We start from the raw sequence: 17,621 nt of genomic DNA on the forward strand, positions 1-17,621 counted from the left end.
CACGTGTAGAATGCATACATGTGCAAAGCCATGGGGAAAGGCTAGTAACAAATAATTGATGATGGTTGGGTTTGAACTGGCAACTCACAGCACACCATCCAACTATGCAAACTGTTACACCATACTCACCATACTGTGTACAGCACAGATGGTAGCAATTTTATGAATATTTGCAGCATGCCTAAGAAGCCCAAGTAGAATGGAAGTATACTGTATGAGTGAATGTGATACAACATTAATTCATTAATTTTTTTTAATTTAAAATGAACAGATCAAGAAATCAACTGACTCCCAATGATGATAATTTGTTTTAAGAGGTTCAACATTTACCAAATCTGGAAAAGTCATCTGAAACATCTTTTGTAGACAGCACTTGCAGGAGAAGTGGGGAAATGACATGTACCTAGCAGGCAGTCAAATAAAATTTCAGCACACACAGTAATCATAAATTGGTGCTCATCTATGACCAGACTCATAAAATGAAGATTTTCGTTCACCCATGAAACCTGACCGTCAAAATTTTTATTTGTTTATTTGAAATTACACTTGAATTTGTAGAGAGTTTCAAAGCATTGGCTAATAAATATAAACCACTACAAAAAAAGAAACCAACACCAGAATGTGTTATAGTAAAGCCAGATAAACTTGTAATGTTAAGTTCAGAATATAAACATATTATACACCTAAACTTTTATCGACACACGAAAGATGTTACATAGATAAAAACTTACATTTAATGTTGTGTCATTTGTGCCAGTAAGTAGTTTACAGCAGCAAATTCAGGTGACAGCACACAGAATATAACTTAAGTAATATACAGTGCAAAAACATTTTGTGTACCGGTTACCAAATATGTTGATGTGACTTGTATTCCTTGACTTGTGCTATATTGCAAGTAGGTATATCCCCTGTACAGAATTAAAATCAGGACAAAAAATCAAATAAATTCTCATTCAAAGAACAAGCCTTAAGAAATTCTGCAATTGAAGTTACTATTGTGGACGTAGGTTTATTCCGACACCCGTACCTATTTGAATCTATTGAAGTCTACTGCTATCTGTACAGCCATCTTCGACCATAAATATAATAGACTGGCCCTGACATCATTTTCGTGGCTCCAACACCTCTGGGCTGAAGTCACGTGAATGTTGGCAAAACATGGTTGTTTCGTGTTGCGCGTATGGCTGTACTCAGCATTTTGTCAGGGGAAATGGCATTACATTTCACAGGTAAGTGTTTCTATGATAGTGTAGATGCGTTTATTGAAATCTGCTCAAGTGACTTTTATATGTTTTTTACACTTTAAATAGAGTATCACGTAAATTAAAGTGTTGAAAGCGGTGCCTGTAAAGTCAGACTCATACTACATTTTGGAAAGTATCCGTGATAATTCGGTTACAGAAGTAAGTATAACTGTTTTTCGTTCCTACTCATAGGTTCCCTAAGGATGAAAACCGAAGGATACTTTGGATACAGGCCCTGAAGCGGAAAAACTTTAAGCCATCTGCACATATGCACCTTTGCTCGGAGCACTTCGAGGAGAAATGTTTTGATAGGTTAGTTATTATTTACAATGTATATTTATAATTTGTATTTACAATGTCTGTCATTTTTAAACCTGATGTTTTTATAGGGCTAAGACTGGAGGGAATTGGCTAAGTAGTGATGCTATCCCGACACTTTTCGATTTTCTGGAGCATATGAAATCAAAGAGGCCTAAGCTCCGTAAATCACACACTAGAAGGCGTTCGTTAGATGATGCCTCATCTTCTGAAATCTGTGCCTCCAATGCCTGTAAGTCTGAATGTTGTTAGAATGTGTGTAACAACTGCTAGTTAGTAAAATATTGTATTAGAATAGAACTGTAGCATGTTACGTTAAGTGCCATTTCGGACATGCTTCGCCCACAAATTATACCTCAAAGCATGCATTTTTGTTTTGTTTACAGTGACGTTGTGCGATACGGAAACGAACACCCCAAAAAACAAAAGTTTCAGGTATATTGGGGACTTTCCGAATAGTGATTTGTGTACTCCTGGCATAGCAGAAAAAGTGATAGATGTGGCAAGAGGGCAGATTAGCATCAAAGCCAGAAAGTTAAAGAAGTTGCAGCGGTCATGGGATGAAGAAGAAAGTCTTGTCTTTGAAATCTTTGATAAATAATCTCGAAAATAATCGTGTTATAAATGAATCCCTGGCTAATTTACTAAAGGCAAGTATATTTACAATGCCTGTCATTTTTAAAATGTATGACTGATTTCAGGTTGGAATACTTATGCTTAAATGACTGTGGCTTTTTGCTATCAGATGCTGCCACCTGGTACTTCGGAGTTGCTCCAATGTGTCAGTAAAGGTAAAGAAGCAAATATGTATCCAGCAGCTCTTCAGACCTTTGCTCTAACACTAAATTTTTACAGTATCAAGGCATATAGATATGTAAGGAAAAATTTTAAAACATCACTGCCACGTCCACGGACATTAAGAAAATGGTACAGTGTTGTTGATGGGGATCCTGGTTTCAGTAAAGGAGCAGCAATAGCGCTTAGAATAAAGAGTCAGGAACTCATTAGCAAAGGTAAGAAATTGCTTTGTGCCATGTCATTTGATGAGATTGCCATAAGGAAGCATGTTGAATTTTGTGGAAATAAGTTTATTGGTTACATAGATTATGGTACAGATCTTGACAATGACAATCTGCCTGTTGCAAATGAGGTATTAACATTCATGTTGACTGCTGTTAATGGTTCATGGAAAATTCCAATTGGCTACTTTTTAGTCAATGGCCTGGGTGCTGTTGAAAAATCAAACCTACTTAAGGAGGCATTGAAATTTACATATGATGCTGGAGTAGAAGTAATTTCTGTTACTTTTGATGGTGCTCACGTAAACACTGAAATGGTAGACAAGCTAGGGGCCTGTCTTTCAACGTGCAGAATGAAATCTTTTTTTAAACACCCTCTATGTAAGGATGATGTTTGCATATTCCTTGATCCATGTCACATGTTCAAGTTAATACGCAATACATTAGCTGGTAAAGGTGTCATTTTTGATGGAAACAGAAATCCAATAAAATGGGATTATGTATTAAAATTACATGAGCTGCAAAAAGTGGAGAAACTTCTGGCTGCTACAAAAGTAAGAACAAAACACATTGAGTGGTATCATCATAAAATGAATGTAAGGATTGCTGTGCAAACATTTAGTGGTAGTGTAGCTAATGCTCTGGAATTCCTTGACAAAGATTTGCAACTAGCTGACTTTAAAGGCTGTGAATATACAGTTAAATTTATAATGAGAATGAACAACCTTTTTGATTGTTTCAGTAGCAGGAATCTCATGTCCAAAGGGTATAAATCACCTCTGTCAATGCAGACAGCTGGCCATATTTTACCATTTCTTGATGAAGTGGAAAAATATATTCAGGAGCTGAGACTTGAGGCTAATGGGCCATCTATTTTGTATACTAACAGAAATACTGGTTTCCTTGGCTTTCTTGTATGTATACAAAGCCTAAGAAAATTATATGTTTCCCTCATAGACAGCTCTCAACCAAAACTAAATTTCTTGCTTACATATAAATTGCTACAGAACCATATAGAGACATTTTTCAGCTCAATCAGAAGATATGGTGGTGATAACAACAATCCCACAGCAGCTCAATTCAAAGCAGCCTACAAACGATTGCTTATCCATCAGCAGGTAAGAGGGTAAGAATTTGGATCTACTTTGGATACTGCAGATTGTTCCATTATCAGTGTATCTTCTGGACTGGATGTGATGTAATCTAACCCATTTACATCAGTTATCAATTGTAATTCAGAGAAGTTAGGCCTAGATGTGGCATCAGTCTCTCATGATCACTCATACAGCATTCCTGCTGTCTCATTTGAACAGCTGTCAAATTATGTACATAATGTTGTTGCATACATAGCAGGATTCACTGTGCGTAAATTGACTAAGTCAGTACATTGTGTAGAATGTGCAAATTCTTTGTGTGGGGCAGTGGACAGTGACATTGGACTAATCAGAAGAAAGAATGTGGGAGGTTTAGTTACGCCTTCTGCTGACGTTATTAAAATTTGCAAAGCAGCAGAGCAAGCTTATCGGTTGCAACAGACGAAGGGAATGTTGCAAAAGAAAAATGTTATGCTTGTTCTTGTTTCATGTGCTATGGCAGATGTTGATTGTAGTGTTTTTCAATCCATCAACGAACATATTATGGACTCTGAGCCCACAGAAAATCACAGAAATGCTCTAATTGAATCAATTTTATTTGAGTATTTTAAAATTAGAAATCACCATTTTGGAAAGACTGTGACAGAAACATTCCAGAAAGGTTGTGTGAGGAGTTTATACACAAAAACTGTGCTATTTAAGGGACATTAAATATTCTATGCCTGATCCCTATTACATTAGAGTTAATAATTGCCAAGGTTATGTTGTTTATTATTAATAATGTTTGAACCTTGATGTCTACATAAAGTACAGACAGAGGTATCTGGAGTCCTTAGCCTTTCTAAGTGCCCGTACTGCATCCACAAAGCCTTTTTCAATATATGTTTGGACTTTACTTCTGTTTTCAGACCAGTTGGATTCATTTGTTTTATGTAAACCTAGATATTCTTTTGCTCTTAACAGAATATATATTTATGTACTGTCTTTTTTTATTTTTTGTTCCTTCTAGGTCTGTATGTTGTGTTGTTAATTTGTTTGGGCCCTTATATTTTTAGTAGATTTATTCTCTTGTCAGTGTCTTCTATATCTTTTTATCTGTTAAACATTGTTCTGCCCTCTTAGAATATGGGCTTAAGAAATAAATCTGTTGGAAAATATTGTGTTGTAAGAAATAAAATGTGAAATAAAATTTTGTAAGAAATAAAATAATGTTGTGAAATAAAGTATTGAGCTAATTTTTTCTGAATATCTATTTTTTCCCAAGAGATGTTAGTTTTCTTTAAATACTTGCAGCAACTGAGAAAAAAGTGTAATAAATTTAAAATGAGAAAAGCACTTGAATGAATCAACATGTATTTCTTTTCGTGTTATCTATGGAAACTCAAGAAGGATGTAGGTTGCAGTAGGTACTGGGAGATGAAGCAACTTGCACAGGATAGGGTAGCATGGAGAGCTGCATCAAACCAATCTCAGGACTGAAGACCACAACAACAACATGGAAACTCAAACTCCCAAAAGTTGTTTCACGTAATAGTTTAAACCAGTTTCTTGATTCTTAGTCAACTGTATTGTGTTCACTTCGGTAAAATGTGTCTGCTATAGATACGTAATAGCCACCAGGTAGTAAGGATTTGTCAGATGAGATTGTAATACAAAATTCAGTAGGCTCTGAGTGAAGCATGTACAGGTACATATATTTCATTCATATGCAACTACTTTCAAAATTTGCTAAGGAACTTAGTGAAAATGTGAGATTGTGAATGGTGTTGGCAGTGCATGTTTGTAAATATCATTGGAGTGTCAAGCACAAAAGTATTTCTATTACCTCAGTTGTTACTGCAATGGATAGTGTTCACCTCTGGCAATATGCATCCACTACAGACACCAGGTACTAAGGATTTGTCGCATGAGCTTGCAATAAGAAATTCAGAATGCTGTTTGAGTGAAGCAAGTACAGGTATATATATTTCATTCATATGCAAAAATTTCCAAAATTTGGTACAAAATGTCATGAAAATGTGAGATTGTGCATGGCATTGGCAGTTTATGAACTCTGCAGAAAATAAACCTCACTTTTCAGTGTAAGAACAACTTTTCCTATCTTTAAAGGTTACTCCTAAGGTAAGCCTAAAATTTCTGTTAAAAAAGTGAGTTTTTAAGCTCTAGGTTGACTAATTGTCTTCTGCTGCATTTGTAGTAAGCTATTCAAATTGTTCACAAACTGCAATGATAATCATTAATATGTAATTAAAGGGGAGTTTTATTTGATTTATGCTCACATGATTGTTATGCAGAGGTAAGGAAAAATTTCCTCATGATCCCACACAGTGTCAGAACAAAATCAGATCACTGTACAGGCATTATTTTTCTAAAATAAGAGCCCCTATTCTTATTGTACTGAGAGACTGCCAAATGTTTTTGTTTTGGCAGATGAGCTCTAACCTGTTTGTGCCCTGGAAAATAGCTCTTAATCTGGATGGTGGTCAGTACAGTTTTGCAATATTAGGAGTGGAAAGTGTCCCTTATATAGTTTTCTTAAAAATTATATACTGTCACAGTTCATTGTGGGGATTATTTTGTAGTTTGTTTCCCCACATAATGACTATCTTAAGACAGAAGTTGACAACAGTGTTTTAACCTTGAAAAGAGTTTTCTTTGAGATTGTTTTCATTAACTGTGAAGAAATACCTGTAAAAAATTTAAATCATTGCATAGTCTCTTGGAACTTTTAATTTATGGCCTGCCCTGGTTAAATTGAGGGCTGTAACGACTGTTTCAGTTGAAATTTTATAGGTGTTTCCGGAGTCATAATTGACATCTTTTACTATGGTGCACAATATTCAATTTGGTATACGCATTATTCATTTTGAGGCACTTAATAGCCCACAGGTAGGAAGGATTTGTATATTCAAGTGAGATTATAATAAGGTAAGAGCACCTATAGTAGACATATGAAGAGAATTTTTTCTACCTTCTAATACTATTAAATAAATGTAGGCTCCAAATTATTAAAGTCTCACCTTTCATCTAAAATATCATTTTTGTTAAACTGATAGTTTAAACTTTTGTAAAAATATTGGGAAATGAACCTTTGAAGTACACCTAAAATTGATACTCTAAAATGGACCTGCTCCTAAAGTCGACAATTTTGGCACCTATAGTTGACATAATTCCCATATCCCATTTTCTTTTATAAGTGACTAGAGCTCAAAACACGGCGAATCCAATGTTTAAAGTTTTGATACGAGCCCACTCTTACTGTTTAAAAGAATTTTAACGACATTTTACTTTCATTGATAGTTTATGGTATTTCGTCCTGCTGCGCACCAGAGTGGCGTTCGATGTATTTGTTTGAATTTATAAATGGTGCTGTCAACAAATCCAGGTCAAATGTAGTTCTGGCATAATTTTTCGCAAATAAAAAGTAATTTTTGTTGGAAGCGTTTGGCAGTCAATTGAGAAATACGATACAAACATGGGATGACTGCTGATTTGAAATCCCGCCACGTTTTGCCAACAGTCACGTGGTTTATGTTGGAGCCACACCAGCCCTACAGCTTCTGCACAGCAAGGCCAGTCTACTAGTATCTATGGTCGAAGACAGCCATGGAAACATAAGGAAAAAAGAGAACAGGGAACTTAAATAGGCAATATTTGACATTCAAATAGACTATGTAACATTTATGTTGATAAGAGATAGACAATAATATGATTCTCCAGTGATCACATGAATAAAAGCAAAAAAATTAATTAAACAGAAGTAGGAACAGTATTAGTCTCCTAGGAGTAAGTAATAATTACATAGGCCAATGATGGAAAAACTTTTTTGCTGAAAATACCTTACTCTTATGTTTTTTATGGTGGGAAATCCAAATATGATACTTAAAAAACTGTATCACCCACCATTTCTTCACATTTTGCAGTTAGATTTATTAAATAAAGCGATTTTTTAAAGAATTTAACGGCTTTTATATCGTTAAAATAATTAAAAAGGAGGTGTAATGAATGTAGATGACGTTGCTAGCACTGCTGAAAAACATTTGCTGGCAAAAAAAGGTCGATTCTATTTTTATGTTAACAGATGGTGTTTTGTTTACTGTTAACCTAACCTCACTTTCCCGTTTCCTGTACAATGTATATGTGCTCATGATTGTAAAAACTCTGCTGACAGTTTTTGTTATATTTGTGTTGAATTTGCGATTAAAAAACACCAAAGAAACATTACAGACTTGTTTAAAAGGTTTATCTATCATACCTTGGATCTAAACTTGGTGATCAAGATAAATCTTGGGTGCTGCATAGGAAAAAGACTTGAGATTTGCTATTCCTTTGATATGGAGGGAGCCAAAAATCTTTCTGATGATTGCTACTTTTTCAGTGTTGATATTACAGGTAATAATTCGAAAAACAAGATGGTAATAAGCTACCCTAACCTTCTGGTCCCCATCCGACCAATAGGGCATGGTGTAGATGTGCCGTTTCCTGAACGACCAGATGATTTAAATTCTATTCCAACAGAAGTATTTTCCCATGTACGATCTGATATACATGAACCAGATGATGATGAATTCCATTGTAATACAAAAAGAAAGACTGGAGGCTGTTTATTGATTCATCCAAAACTAGTTGAAAGGCTGTTTTATTACACAATGGTAACAAGTATGCATCCATACCTGTTGGACAGTCTGTACATATGAGAGAAAGCTATGAAAACCTAGAAATAGTGCTAAATAAAATAGGCTATTCTGCTCATGGTTGGATGATATGTGGCGATCTAAAAGTAACATGCATGCTCCTTGGTCAGCAAGGTGGCTTTACCGAATTTCCATGTTTCTTGTGTGAATGGGACAGTAGGGCTAGGCATCAACACTGATGCAAAAAGAACTAGCCTGTGAGGGAGTTTTTAAAACCTGGTGAGAAGAACATTCTACGCAAAAACCTTGTAGATCCAAAAAACATACTCCTACCACCTCTATGTATAAAGTTATGCCTAATGAAACAGTTTATAAGGGCTTTGCCTAAAGATGGACCATGTTTTAAGTATCTCTGCCAAAAATTTCCACATCTTTCAGAAGCTAAACTAAAAGAAGGCATCTTTGTCAGACCTGACATTAGAAAATTGATATTTGATGTGAACTTTGAATCCACAATGACCTTAAATGAGAAAGTAGCATGGGTATCATTCAAGCAAGTTGTTACAAAGTTCTTAGAACATGAAAAAGACCCAGAATATGTTTCTATTATAGCTATAATGTTAAACAAGTTTAAAACTTTAGGATGTTTAATGGCCTGAAAGTTCACTTTTTGAACGGTCACCTTGATTACTTCCTGGACAATACGGGAGATGATAGTGAGGAGCAAGGAGAGCATTATCATCAGGACATTAAAGTGATGGAAAAACACTACCAAGGCCGCTGGAACAACAACATGATGGGGGACTACTGTTGGTCACATCACTGAGAAGTTCACCAAGCGACTCATCGTAGAAAAAGTTACACAAGAAGCTTCAAAGAAAAAAGAGGAAGAAAATACAAACCAATTCCAGCTGACAAGTGAAACCTCTATTAACACATATCTTTTTTTATGTAGCCTACTGTAAATACAAACCATGCTTATTTTGTAACAAAGCATTTCATTGAACAGCTATGAAAGGCAACAAGTACAACACGCATATCACTCTCTATTTTTTGAGAACAAAGTAAACTGAAAATAACAACAGATAAAAGTACATACAACATTTTAATAATGATAAATGAGGAAAATAGTAAGTCTCACCCAGCAAAAGTTAAGAAGATACTGAAATTAATGTTTTTATTAAATGTTGTTCATGCTTATTAGCAGAGGAGTCCTGGTAAGCATAGGAGTTACGTATCTTTATTTGACAGTAGGTACATCTTGGATATCCTGTTCTTATTGTAGATTGTAAAATGTACATTATAATGTAATATCTACAAACATATATGCACTGGAGGAGTAAGCTTTACTATCAAACAGTCACAGGTGCAAATAAAAAAGTGAGCTCTCTACGTACATTTCTGACAGCACAAAAACTGAGAATCATCTCAACAAAGCACTCCAGAATGCTGTATTGAACACCTAAAGTGCATGGCAAGTAATTACCAATGCCAACATAAGCCATTCAACATATGCTTCTATAACTTCATATAAAAAATTTTACAATCATTACTATTGCAGGATCACTTGAAAATGGTATAATAGCTGAAATAGCATTCACTGTATATGCAGCAGAAATTAGAAAATTATGTTGTATTTCATTCATCAAATTAGTAAGATATTTAAATAAAATTATCATAACTTACCAAATAATATTTTGGCACTTTAAATGCAATGTTTCTATGTCTTCCCTTTGGAAGGCATACAGGTTCATTCATATGCCCCATCAGTGAGGGGATGTACTGTAATTTGTCTGTTTGAAAGTCCTGGTGTCTCTGTCTAGGTTTTAAGGATATTCTCTCTGCCTGGAATCCATTAAATGGAAACTATATTAAAAGATTGTTTTTTCATCATCTAACACTCCTATGTTAAAAAAGGAAACACTGAATAACACATACTATCGTGTTCATAACTATATCTCATGATACAGTTAATTTGTGCACCAATGCTTGAACAACATAACTTTTGCCAGCATAATTTTAACTTCTTTATCACTAGTATATATGTCATAAATATCTTATTGACTACAAAAATCCAATAGCAAATAAGTTCGTAAATTAAATTAATCTGTTTATTTCAGAAGGCTTTCTCTATCTTAAGACTTCCCTTACTCACATATATTTGTGTAATGTGCAACTTGTATTAACATGTCACTACTATATATATTGAAAAAAAATATCACATTTCTGTATCAAATGTTGTCATATTATTATTACATACAGATGATTGGTAGTCAGAAAGTATGAGATATACAGCTATATATTGAGTATTTGTAGTAGTCTGCATTTTGGTTTAATGAGGTGTCACTGATGTGAATCACCATCAGGAAACACTGAATACAAAGGGCCAAAAACACGCAACATTATGAGTTACATGGTCTCCAGTTAAGCTCTGTAGTGCTTGTTTACTAAATTTCACACACACATTAGTTAATACTTGTAGGTCGCCATAAGCCCCTGATACTCCAGTTCTATACCACCATATCCTAACACTGTCTTATAGTATGATTTCCTTAGTGAACCAATTATATTGCAGCCTCTTATTCTACATATTCGACTGAACCCTTTCTCTGTACTTGATGGCCTACAAGAAAGCAAGAAACAGATAATAAGTTTGTCCATATTACAACATCTTCATGGCAGTAATGAAATCCTGTAAGCAAAAACATCTACTACAATGTTCCATATTAATCATGCCATCTGTTTCAGAGCATCAATTTTTCACCTTCAGACATTTTAGTATCACAAAATTGAAGGCCAGAAGCTCATCTTTTGCAATGGGGCTGTAACTGACCGCTTTTCAATGCCTGGAGATGGAGGATTAACCCTCTCAAACTAAAGTGCGCGTCATTTTTGTTGGCGGCCGAGTTTAGGTTCGTACTGCGCATCTGAGGTCACAAAACACAGTCAGCCAATGAACAGAGAACGACGTTGCCAGATCTCGACTGCAGTGCAAAACATGGACGAGTGTCTTCAGTTTTAGAAACGTTCAGTCATAAATAAAGTAATAGAACAAAATCAATGTCTTGATAGCAGACTTTCTTTTATAGAAAGTTTTGAAAAAGCATTCTTTATACCAATTGCTTCATATTCTATTAATTAGTTAAACCAAACAAACAATAAGACTCCTAACTCAGGCGATAGCAAGGAAAGGTGTCTGTATCAATCTCACGAACCGCTTTTTCGCAATAAAGAACAGCGGTAATTGTCTATTTCCTATTGTACTTCGACGAAGCGTGAGTAATTCATAGTCATACCAACAGTGTTTGTCAGTATTTTGCGTGACGTGTTATAGTCCTCATGGCGTTCTGTAGTCAGAGGAGCTGCGTTAGCGTAACGGTTGTTGGGCTTTGTGCGCTGCTTAATATTTTCATTATTTAAAAACAATATCTAAGTGCCTTACTTCACTAATTATATTCGTTTGAATGCAATTTTTTTTTTTTGAAATTTCTAGTGCTTTGTCTCTTCATTAACCCTTTCGCTGCTGCAGACACATGCTCCCCGCATTCCGCGCTGTGCGCGATTTTGTCATCATTGCACTGCTCACCTGTGCAGACACATGGTGTTCCCACTGCTTTGACACACTTATCATTCGATTTCACAAAAACTATTTGGCCCAAAAATTTGATTTTTACACGTCTTCTTGACTGATACCTTCCCCCCCATAAATGACTTAATTTTGTTTCGATGTTCAACGCAGTTATTATGCAGCATTACATGTAGTAATTTTATATGAAATTTAGGTATCTTGTCCACATTTCATTCTCAACATTGTGGCAACTAAAATCGACGATACGGAAAGTATACTCTATGGACTTATACCTCTCAAACTCTTCAAAATTTCGTGCAATGGTTTACAATATTTAATGCTGCATAATAACTGCGTTGAACATCGAAACAAAATTAAGTCATTTATGGGGGGAAGGTATCAGTCAAGAAGCCATGTAAAAATCTAATTTTTGGGCCAAATAGTTTTTGTGGAATCGAATGATAAGAGTGTCAAAGCAGTCGGAACACGACGTGTCTGCACAGGCGAGCAGTGGAGTGACAAAATCGCGCACAGCGCGGAATGCAGGGAGCACGTCTTTGTAGCAGCGAAAGGGTTAATGCGGCCGTGGTGGCTTTACTTCATGAACTGCGCGGTCCCCCCTAAACGTAAGCTTGTGAACTATGCTATACTATGGCGCTGCTTCTATTGGCGCGTGCGTCGTGTGCAACTGGCAATGCAGCAATCTCCCGCGTCTGGGCGGACATGCGCGAGCCGCCAAGATAAATGAATTGAACTATAGTAGTATTACAAATACAGAACATTATAGAAAATAAGAAATTTTGTCCAGTGCAAGAAATAGATCTGAAATTCAGTCTTCGTACTGCAGGATGATGATCTCAAGACAGCAAAAATTCTGCAATACATAAATGTTTTACTTTTCTACGCTTCAAATTTGCTTGTAGATGATCCTAAAGTTAGTTTTCACTAAGAGGAATGTGAAAATATGTTCCATCATGCAACATGGTCATTTATGTAATGTTGCAGGACTGATGAAGTATAGTTTAACTGTCCGCATTTCATGTAAATAGTTCTAAAATATATATAGCTGTTGCAACATGACCTAGTGTGGAGCATTGAACTGCATGCCATATGGAGTGAGGCGACATCAGTATGGTGATCATGCACTTGTAGTGCTCCAAACTGGTAACCAGCACTGTCCTCATTTTCAACTTGAATGACATAAGGTAAGCCATAATAGTATATGCTTTAAATATGTAAAGTTATTTCCACGATTTTTGTACTAAACTGTTGGTGTTTTCTACTTTTTTCATGTTGCATGGAGGAGATCCTGACAAGTGATTCACAAATGTTCCACCATCGCAGCAAATCGGCAGTGTGGGTCACAATTATCAGTGGTCCACAGCAGCATAAACAATGGGGCACCTGTTAAATGTTAATTTTATCAAGTTGATGCCTCATTATTTTAGGGCAGCAAAATGCTTTTCTTACATGATGTAGACAAGTTATTAAAAGTCTACGGGATAGTCCCTTTTCATCCAGGAGACACACAACACAAATGTGATATAAAGGTATTTAACAGAAAGTGGTATATGCTTACAAAAAAGGAAGATATAAAATTATTTACAAAGACATTTTTGTATGAAGTGTAGTCCCACTGATAAACGTGGTCATTTACATTATCAGATTGATTCTTTGAGAAGTTCTAATTAAATATTTGCACCTGTGATGGATGAGTACAACATTATCCATACATGTAATATACTGGCATATCTCTGCCAGGTGAGGTCACTATTGCTTCACAGAGTCAAGCGAGCACCTTAACTTCAATCACGTTCTGGGTTACAGAACTGGCAAGAGGAAAACACTAGCTGGCATGTTTTGCATAAATAGTGCTAGAATCAGACCATCTCCTTCAGCATGCTAAATGTTTCTAAGACAGTATCCAAGTGTGCATGTGATACTGATCCACGCAACCAGTGCCAGTCTCCAACTTCAGGATGAAGACCTTTCACAGCACGTGGTGATGCAACCAGTCACCTGTTCTGGACTTAGACTCCAGAAGTCATAGGCACCTGCTTGAGCAGAAAATTGTATGCGGTCCAGCTGGTGTCTTCACATCACTGAGTCACCTACTGGGTCACTGCCTCCTGAAGGTGTGCACATCCCTGGTGGGACATGTGTTTGAGTCCAGACTGGTAGTTGCCTGGCTACCCTGTTGCTGCACTTTGGTCCATGTTGACCACTTCCCAAGTTGGGAACACGCCTTTGACAGCAATCATCCTTGGGGCTAACTGTTTGAGACCATCCTCCCCTGTGCTGCATTCCATAGCTCAAAATGGGAAAGCAGCCTGGATGTAGCTGCCGTTCATTGGCCATCATGTGCAGTCTCTGTCAGCTACTGCTATCCTGCTGACCTCAGCAGATTATGCTGTCTACACATGCTGTAGCCCAGGTGGTCCTGCTTATGGTGGCATTTCCTCCATCACTGTTGGGGTCACCTCCTGGCTCCAACAATCTGGTGTCAAAAGTGTCTGTAGCTACATCAGCTGCTGTCAGAGATCAAGAGGACACTCTGCCTGCAATGTTGTAACTAGCTTTTATGTATGTGTATAGTGGATAGGATGGGTGCATAGGAATTTATGGGTACAGTTTGAGAGACCTGAGGAACCTGTGGATCTGTCCTACTTTACAAGAAATTGTAAACATTACTGTTTATGGCGAGTGTGATGTCAATATTTTACTGTGGTCCATCACGAATTGCTGCATATGAAGGCAGTACAAGCTACATGTAGGAATTACTGACATTATTGGCATGAGGCACATCAATGTTCTGAATCTTGATGTGCTATGACCCGTCATAAGAATTAATGCCATTTTTCTTGTTCTCTACCCAAGTGTTTGTGGTAGCCGTCCTTGCTTTGATGTTGTGCAGTGTACTTTAAGTATACTGTCCTTTTAGACAGAGGTTACATAACTGCCAGAAACATGAGAAATGACAATGCAGGATGAAGTTGTACATTCATGCACAAACTTTCGGAAAAAAATGCCACATTACAAAGTCTGGTAGATACTTTAACAGTGGATAATGAGCATTGACAGCATAACCACTTGAGTCAATAGAGACAACAGTTTCATTCAGAGTACCTGTTTCTTCTATGGATCCTATTGGGCTAGTCTTCTGGCTTCTTTGCATGTAAACCATCACAGGACATGTCGGTCTTCATTTTAAGCTGCTGATACTCCAGGTAATTGGCCAGATGAAGTACATCTGCACATGATGTGGTTATGATTTGTGGGTGAGGTAAAGATGCATGTCATGTATCATGAGGGACTGGATAAAATATGCACATTTGAACATCTTAAAAAAGGACTCTTTCAGTGTTATTTGCAAGCAGAATAGTGCTATATTCTTAAGGGAACAACACAACAGGATGTTCCAGAAATGGCATGAGGTGGTGGAAGCATTCTTATGTAGGATGATGAAAATAAATGTAGAAACGTGTAAGTTGACACAGAATGCGGGGTTGGATACATTTATTCTGAAAAAGCAGAACAAAAAGCACTATACGTATGTTTCAGAGGACTTCCATTCGGGATGGATCGAGAAAAGTACAGATGCAGAATTCAAAGGTTTTGGCTGCTGCCATTAAGGCTGCTATGCAGCTACAGAAATTAGACATAGCTACTCAGGTGTAGGGTAAATGCAGTCTTTTTTTTCCTCAGAGGTCAGGCGCTACAGATGCAGATATGTGGCAGGCGTCTGGAAAAAATACCGCCAATCAAAATGCTATTGATGTGGTGTGACAGGGTATTGGATGAATGACTGTTAAAAGAAAGTAAAATGAACAGCATCTCGGTATGTTGTTGTTGTGGTCTTCAGTCCTGAGACTGGTTTGATGCAGCTCTCCTGTGCAAGCTTCTTCATCTCCCAGTACTTACTGCAACCTACATCCTTCTGAATCTGCTTAGTGTATTCATCTCGTGGTCTCCCTCTACGATTTTTACCCTCCACACTGCCCTCCAATGCTAAATTTGTGATCCCTTGATGCCTCAAAACATGTCCTACCAACCGGTCCCTTCTTTTTGTCAAGTTGTGCCACAAACTCCTCTTCTCCCCAATTCTATTCAATACCTCCTCATTAGTTATGTGATCTACCCATCTAATCTTCAGCATTCTTCTGTAGCACCACATTTCGAAAGCTTCTAGTCTCTTCTTGTCCAAACTATTTATCGTCCATGTTTCACTTCCATACATGGCTACACTCCATACAAATACTTTCAGAAACGACTTCCTGACACTTAAATCTATACTCGATGTTAACAAATTCCTCTTCTTCAGAAACGCTTTCCTTCCCATTGCCAGTCTACATTTTATATCCTCTCTACTTCGACCATCATCTGTTATTTTACTCCCTAAATAGCAAAACTCCTTTACTACTTTAAGTGTCTCATTTCCTAATCTAATTCCCTCAGCATCACCCGATTTAATTTGACTACATTCCATTATCCTCGTTTTGCTTTTGTTGTTCATCTTATATCCTCCTTTCAAGACACTGTCCATTCCGTTCAACTGCTCTTCCAAGTCCTTTGCTGTCTCTGACAGAATTACAATGTCATCGGCGAACCTCAAGTTTTTATTTCTTCTCCATGTATTCTAATACCTACTCCGAATTTTTCTTTTGTTTCCTTTACTGCTTGCTCAATATACAGATTGAATAACATCGGGGAGAGGCTACAACCCTGTCTCACTCCCTTCCCAACCACTGCTTCCCTTTCATGCCCCTCCACTCTTATAACTACCATCTGGTTTCTGTACAAATTGTAAATAGCCTTTCGCTCCCTGTATTTTACCCCTGCCACCTTCACAATTTGAAAGAGAGTATTCCAGTTAACATTGTCAAAAGTTTTCTCTAAGTCTACAAATGCTAGAAACGTAGGTTTGCCTTTTCTTAATCTTTCTTCTAAGATAAGTCGTAAGGTTAGTATTGCCTCACGTGTTCCCACATTTCTATGGAATCCAAACTGATCTTCCAAGTCGTAAGGTTAGTATTGCCTCACGTGTTCCCACATTTCTATGGAATCCAAACTGATCTTCCCCGAGGTCCGCTTATACCAGTTTTTCCATTCGTCTGTAAAGAATTCGTGTTAGTATTTTGCAGTTGTGACTTATTAAACTGATAGTTCGGTAATTTTCACATCTGTCAACACCTGCTTTCTTTGGGATTGGAATTATTATATTCTTCTTGAAGTGTGAGGGTATTTCGCCTGTCTCACATATCTTGCTCACCAGATGGTAGAGTTTTGTCATGACTGGCTCTCCCAAGGCTATCCGTAGTTCTAATGGAATCTTGTCTACTCCCGGGGCCTTGTTTCGACTCAGGTCTTTCAGTGCTCTGTCAAACTCTTCACGCAGTATCTTATCTCCCATTTCGTGTTCATCTACATCCTCTTCCATTTCCATAATATTGTCCTCAAGTACATCGCCCTTGTATAAACCCTCTATATACTCCTTCCACCTTTCTGCCTTCCCTTCTTTGCTTAGAACTGGGTTTCCATCTGAGCTCTTGATGTTCATACAAAGTGGTTCTCTTCTCTCCAAAGGTCTCTTTAATTTTCCTGTAAGCAGTATTGCCAGAAGCAAACCATCGATGAATTTGCGTTATGTAACTACAGTATTTAAAAGAAAACAGTTGGACACTGAAACTCTACTAATACAATTTACAGATTTGCTCATGTTGTAGTGCACCATTACCCGTTAATAA

General features: G+C 37.0%; 1 protein-coding gene across 1 annotated transcript in view; it reads right to left on the minus strand.

Annotated features, from left to right (window-relative positions):
- The window catches only part of LOC126236353 (phenoloxidase 2-like), a 173,536-nt gene extending 163,447 nt beyond the window's left edge, over positions 1-10,089 (minus strand). The window contains exon 1 of the mRNA XM_049945583.1: positions 9,996-10,089. Within this exon, the coding sequence (XP_049801540.1) occupies positions 9,996-10,076 (81 nt within the window). The 5' untranslated portion in view covers positions 10,077-10,089. The remainder of the gene's footprint in view (positions 1-9,995) is intronic.
- Positions 10,090-17,621: the final 7,532 nt, after the last annotated feature.

This window comes from Schistocerca nitens, chromosome 2 (assembly GCF_023898315.1).
Source record: "Schistocerca nitens isolate TAMUIC-IGC-003100 chromosome 2, iqSchNite1.1, whole genome shotgun sequence".
NCBI classification, from domain to species: Eukaryota; Metazoa; Arthropoda; class Insecta; order Orthoptera; family Acrididae; genus Schistocerca; species Schistocerca nitens.